The sequence below is a fragment of the Trichomycterus rosablanca genome, chromosome 6 (genome assembly GCF_030014385.1).
Source record: "Trichomycterus rosablanca isolate fTriRos1 chromosome 6, fTriRos1.hap1, whole genome shotgun sequence".
In the NCBI taxonomy this organism is placed as follows: domain Eukaryota; kingdom Metazoa; phylum Chordata; class Actinopteri; order Siluriformes; family Trichomycteridae; genus Trichomycterus; species Trichomycterus rosablanca.
Genome location: NC_085993.1, coordinates 29,873,864 through 29,880,434, shown reverse-complemented (window position 1 = coordinate 29,880,434; position 6,571 = coordinate 29,873,864). Strand labels below are relative to the sequence as shown.

Sequence of the window (6,571 nt, the reverse complement as noted above, 5' to 3'; positions counted from 1 at the left end):
CAGGGCTTTCCCAGCACTGAAATTGATGTAGCATATAATAGTTTACTTTAAATATACCAATATAAGGAATTGGTGTTTACCTTTTATGGTCTAATAAAGGTTTGGTGGTTATACTTTCTACGGCACGTTAACCAGAGCAAATCGTTCCTTGCTCATCAGCTTTGTTTGGCTTCTCTTTGCCAAGAAAGCGTGCCAGCTCCAATTCATTATTTGACATTCATTTATGCCCCTGGATGCATCCAGTAGGGGTCTGATGTTGAAGCACAGGCAGTTTGAGAATAGATAGTATATGTGGCTGGTCTTTTGTTGGGCACGTTACACGAATTATTAGATTATTGAAATTTTAATGCGAATACTTAACGTTTTGCTTAATTTGTCCCTCAATCTAGTTGGCACTTTCACTAGTGCACTTGGAAGCTTCTCGCAGTCTTGAATGAACTTGTATTAAACTGTATCCAAGTGCAGGTGCTATTAGAAAACATATGTTTTGTTTTTGTTTTTATTTCGAACAGAAATAAAACCAATCATACAAATAAATAAATATTAGCTAGCTAGCTAGCTAGCTAGCTAGATAGATAGATAGATAGATAGATAGATAGATAGATAGATAGATAGATAGATAGATAGATAGATAGATAGATAGATAGATAACTTTATTAATCCCATGGGGAAAGTCAGTTATTACAGCAGCTCCAGTACATTAAAGCAAAAAGTATTAAAGTACAGAGAATTAAAGTATATAAGTACAAAAGTATAAAAGTACAAAGAATTAAGTACACAAGTAATGTTGTACACACTATGTAAAATACTAAGCTGTGGAAGTGTTAAATAACAACAGATATGTATACAGCTATAACAAATTAAGTAGGCTAACATAGAAAAATAAATAATTACAGGTACTTCGTGTGCACAGATACACCTGTAGAATACCTTTGTAATTTAATTAATTTAATTATGTTTATTTTAGACAACATAGTACCCATTGAGTCCATGAAGTCAGGTTAATTTCTACTGAATAATATTTTTACATTAATAATTTTTAATAATATTTTTTCCGTTTCAAAGCATCCTGAAAAACCTTTCTGTGTGGAGTTTGCATGTTCTCTCCGTGTCTGCGTGGGTTTACTCCGGGTGCTCCGGTTTCCTCCCACAGTCCAAAGACATGCAAGTGAGATACAAAATTGTGTTTGATATAAACTTGTGAAGAGATGAATCTTGTGTAATGAGTAACTAATGTTCCTGTCATGAATGTAACCAAAGTGTAAAACATGACGTTAAAATTCTAATAAATAAATGTCCACAAATAAATCACTCTTTATTGGTGTAAGAAAACCTAAAATACCAAAGAGTTTTACTTTAAACTCTATGTTCAATTACACATCATTTTACCTAAATAAAATACAGCACAATTTTGGCAAAGTAAGAAATCCTAAAGAGGGTTGTGTTGATCAGATCCATTCAGTGCAGCCGTATATCAATGCGGTGTGTTCGATTTCCAGCGCGCATTGAACTGTTATGTTTTACATTGCTGTTTTCTATTGCACTATGCTATGAAATATTCTTGGTAGACCACCACGGTCTGGTATCGATCCCTTGAGGATCGATCCAGTACATCTATGGACGATGCGCCAAAATGACAGCCAAACGGGCTTATTTAGGCTATTGGATGCCTATAGCTGTTATTTTCCTATTTTTAAAGCACTCGCTTTGTGCATCTTGATTTATTTATTTATTTATTCGAATTCAAAATTCAAACGCCAATTGCAATCGCCGGAAGGGGGGGTTACTTTACGCGCCCGAAGCGGGCTTTTTCCAGACCTGTCAATCATGCAACTGCGGTCCAATCGCGAGGAAGCATGCGCTCGACTTCCTCGTATTTTGGAAAGGGGGGACGCGGAGGACGCGCACGGCACAGGGTAAACAGTCGCGTGTCCTCAAGCGCTGAGGGAGGGACAGAGCTGAGAGAGAGAGAGAGAGAGAGAGAGAGAGAGAGAGAGAGAGAGAGAGAGAGAGAGAGAGAGAGAGAGCAAGCGAATGAGGAGAAAGGTTGGCGACGTCGCCTCGCACTGTAATAGTGGATTGTACTTCAGCTGGAGCGGCTTGGCAGGTTTAAACACATCAAAACAGAACAAAGACGCGAGACGCCACAGCAAAAAAGAATCTGCAAAAGAAAAGAAAAAAAGAACCAGAGCAAGAAATCTCTTCGTCCAGAGACAAAAGGAGCAAAGGAGAACCACGGTTAATATTTCCATCGTTAACGGTGCATCCATTCGGACTGTATTTAAGGACAAAATATCAACGTGTTACACCGGCAGAAGTTTTATTCAAGAGGCAAAGTTCTTTCTCCTTCAGTGATGCTTTTTTGGATATTTTTTTATTTTTGAAAAGCGCACAAAAGACTTCATGACTTCACTGTGCTTTTGGACTTTGACGTAACAATAGGAATTATTGTTTGAACTATTATGTTTGTAACGAATGAAAATTTGCATCGCATTGTTGAGTTTTGTTGAGTTTTTGTTGAGTTCTGGCTATTGTTTATTCTCACTTCGATGGTGTTGCTCCCAAAACTAAGCCTTTTAATGTTTGCATAATTCATGAGAAACAGTTTGGCTGAAACAAATCCAGAGTGAGAGAGAAAGTTTCTTCAAGAAAAAAAAAGAAAAGGGAGGGGGGCTTAATCAACAGTCGTTGATAAGATTGGCGGAATGGCCACGGCGGCTTCCAATCCCTACCTACCCAGCAGTAGTATATTATCGTCCGGCTCCATCGTGCACTCGGACTCCGGAGGCGCGGGCATGCAGCCGGGCGGTGGTGTTGTGACCTCGGTGTCCTCCGGTGGCTTTCGAGGCGAGTCGGCGGTGAAAATGGTGCAGAGTGACTTCATGCAGGGTGCCATGGCGGCCGCGAGTAACGGCGGCCACATGCTGAGCCACGCACACCAGTGGGAGACGTCGCTGCCGCACGCAGCCGCGGCAGCCGCCGCAGCCGCCGTGGCAGCCGCCGAGGCCGCGTCCCCTTGGTCCACCAGTCCGGTTGGCATGGCCGCCAGTCCGCAGCAGCAGTCTCAACAACAGCAGCAACAAGACGTCAAGAGCAGCACGACAAGAGAGGACTTGCATACCTCCAGCGCGCTGCACCACCGGCATCTAGGTGCCCACCAGGCGCACTCTGCTCCATGGGGCGGCGCCGCGGCTGCCGCGCACATCTCCGCCATTAGCGCAAGCCAGCAGCAGCAGCAGCAGCAACAACAGCAGCAGCAATCGCTCATCTACTCGCAACCGGGTGGCTTCACGGTGAACGGAATGCTGAGTGGCGGCCAAAGCCTGGTGCACCCGGGTCTGGTGAGAGGTGGCACGCCAGAACTGGAGCATGGCGCGCACGGTGCGCACCCTCATCATCACCACCATCAGCATCACCATCACCACCACCACCAGCAGCATCAACATCAGCACCACCACCAGCAACAAAGCCACCACGGCACCAACAACCACGAAGCACACTCGGACGAGGACACGCCGACCTCGGACGACCTGGAGCACTTCGCCAAGCAATTCAAGCAGCGGCGCATCAAACTCGGCTTTACGCAGGCCGACGTGGGCCTCGCTCTCGGGACACTTTACGGCAATGTCTTCTCTCAGACGACCATATGCCGCTTTGAAGCACTGCAACTCAGCTTTAAAAACATGTGCAAGCTCAAGCCGTTACTGAACAAGTGGCTTGAGGAGGCTGATTCGAGCACGGGCAGTCCAACCAGCATCGACAAGATCGCCGCGCAGGGCCGCAAGCGCAAGAAGCGCACCAGTATCGAGGTGAGCGTCAAGGGCGCTTTGGAGAGCCACTTCCTCAAGTGCCCCAAACCGTCAGCGCAGGAGATCACCAGCCTGGCAGACACCCTACAGCTGGAGAAGGAAGTGGTGCGTGTCTGGTTCTGCAACCGCAGGCAGAAGGAGAAGCGAATGACGCCGCCCGGGGTGCCACCAACGCCGGACGATGTGTACTCGCAAGTCGGCAATGTGAGTGCAGACACACCGCCCCCCTCTATGGACTGCAAACGAATGTTCAGTGAGACGTAGAGCAAGCATTAAAAAAAAAAAAGACTAAGAATATTTTATAGGCTATATACCTAATCTGACTATCATCGAGATAGACATTTTGATACTGTGATTGTGAGGGAAGTAGAAATGACTGCATATATGTTATATTTTCACCATAACCAGAACACACAAAAAAAGAAAACATTCTTCCTTTTTGTTCCCCTAAATATCGCCCCGCTTTTAACTTTCTTCCAGGCCCGTAATGTCTTTATCCTTAAAGGTTGTCTGCTTTTTTTCTTTCAGGGACATTTTTTAGTAGATTACTTAAAAGACGCAAGTTTAAACGGGCCGAGCGAGCCGGGCGACCAGAGGGTGACACCAACCACACGTTCATTCCACCAGGTAATTTTGGCGCATTGACATCAACAAAACTTGGAAATGAATTGAAAATGAATTTGCCCCCCTGTCCCTCCTTACCCACTATCCCCTAAACACTTGTGTTTTTGAAATGGAACCAAAAGCAGGCATTGCATGTATTGGACGTTAAACCCTTCAAAAAGGAATGACATTCGCCAGCACAGAAGAGAAAGCATAAAGCATCCACGACGCTTCCGACTTTTTTTTGAGAGAAGACAGACTGCACGGTATATATGATTTTCCCTACAAAAACACAACACACAATGGGATTTTCCCTTGCCTTCCAGTAAACACAACGACATTTTTGAGATCTCTAAGATCAAATATTTTGTGAACGTTTTTATGCTAAGGACTAAACGTCACACGGATTTTTGGACATTGGAAAAAAGACTTGAGGCTTTCTCAGCTGCACTTATTTAAAATCCTCTGCGGGAGCTGTGGATGTTCTTCATGCTGCCATTTCCAAGCAGTATTCTTTGGTAGGTTTTATTAAACGTGACTATGTAAAGCCGGCAATATATAGATTCCCTATCAGATGTTGATCGGAATTATTTACTTTATATTTTCATCCAAATGCTTTGATTTAATATTTTATTCGGGATACATATAAAATATTCCAAACAGTAATTTATTTCTCCCCCTTGCAGAATTGTGTAAAATGTTCATGTTCCCTCTCCTAATTTTTGTTGTCGATCTAATTTGTTTCGTTTAATTTTGTATATTTTTTGAATAAGCACAAATCAAAACGAACTGACTTTGGCAGTAGGCAACAAAGGGTATTTTGATGTGATGATTTGATTGTAATTTAATTTCATTAGTGATTCCGTACGAGATGATTGAGAACAATAAATTTCTTAGAATGAACAAAAAGCTGATTGTGTGTTTTGCCTAAACTTGCAGGTTTTTCATCTTTGTGTACAGATTATATTTTGGTGTAATTGTTTTTTGGTAGTTTAAAATATGCTAAGAATATAAACTAAGGTAATGCTGTGTTTTTTAGAATTGCCGTTCAACCAATATTTAGGAATTTAAAATATTTATTTTTTTATAAAAGCCTAATTTTAGCAAAAAAAATATAAAAACGTTGCTTTAATTGTACATGATTAAAATACGTACAGTTTTACATAAACAAAACATATCACATCAACACAATAGTTTATTTTAGTTTACTTTTAACAATAAATATGCTGATGTAATGTGTTTACAATTGGAAATGATGTACTTAATTTAAATAAATACAATATAATAATAACAAATTGACATTACTGTTGCACCCCAAGAGCTATACGCTCTTCTTCACAATAAATTAAATATTTACCATTTTTTCTCCATTAACACAAGCGACATTAGTAGTGTTTTTTTCTGTCTCTCTGTGCTGTTCTGCTTTGCGCCATGTTGTGGAGCAGCAGCAGTGGCTATTCTTTAAACCTGAATGAAAATCCCATGGGGCAGAAGTTGACGGCTTGTCCGAGGTGGAGTGTTTACAGCTGCTTAGCTTGTAGTGTGAGCTTTTGTTTTGCAAACTGAATTATAATTTCTGGGTTTTTGGGGACAGATGTGAACGCACAGATACATGCAACAAGATCTGTTACATTCAAATTGAACATTTACATTTGATAGGTTTAGTTGATGCAGTAGCTGTATGGTTAAATGCACTGAGCAAAATAGTGTAGTATAAAATGTAGTGGCTTTTAAAAGGGGAATGCTGATGTTGACAGTGTTTTAGTATTTGGCTAAAATTTTACGTTTAAATAGGTTTGCAATTAGGTCAAAGTCTAAGATTAAAAGATGGTTCTGTCTTAGCTGATGGTTATTGTTAGGTATACGTAGTTACGTATTAATATTTGATTGTTGCTTTTAATATTTAAATCACATAATGTGCTAAAATTGCAGTCTATAATGGCGATCTGTTGTTTTGTTTCTTTAGTGTTTTTATTTTATAATGCCTCTACACATGCATGGCCACCAGCAAAACACAGTTCTAGCAGCCAACACTGCGCAAAACAGCAATATACAGCACAGGTGCCTTCCTAGGTCTTTTAACTCTTTTTACACGTTTTGTTTTGCTTTTCTTGTCTTTTTCTCATTGTTCCTGTTTGTAATTAGTTAGGCATAGCCAA

The 6,571-nt window shown here is 41.3% G+C and overlaps 1 protein-coding gene across 1 annotated transcript; it reads left to right on the top strand.

The window, feature by feature from the left end:
• Positions 1 to 2,605: 2,605 nt before the first annotated feature.
• Positions 2,606 to 5,315, top strand: pou3f3b (POU class 3 homeobox 3b). The gene is made up of 2 exons (XM_062996816.1): positions 2,606 to 4,013; positions 4,338 to 5,315. The coding sequence occupies exons 1-2, from the start codon at positions 2,706 to 2,708 to the stop codon at positions 4,452 to 4,454; spliced, it is 1,425 nt and encodes a 474-aa protein (XP_062852886.1). The 5' UTR covers positions 2,606 to 2,705; the 3' UTR covers positions 4,455 to 5,315.
• Positions 5,316 to 6,571: the final 1,256 nt, after the last annotated feature.

Bases quoted from the DNA above. Each gene is read 5' to 3' on its own strand.
- pou3f3b (XM_062996816.1), top strand. From the start codon at position 2,706: ATGGCCACGGCGGCTTCCAATCCCTACCTACCCAGCAGTAGTATATTA. The intron at 4,014-4,337 runs GTGAGTGCAGAC...TTTTTCTTTCAG, and splicing joins TGTACTCGCAAGTCGGCAAT to GGACATTTTTTAGTAGATTA.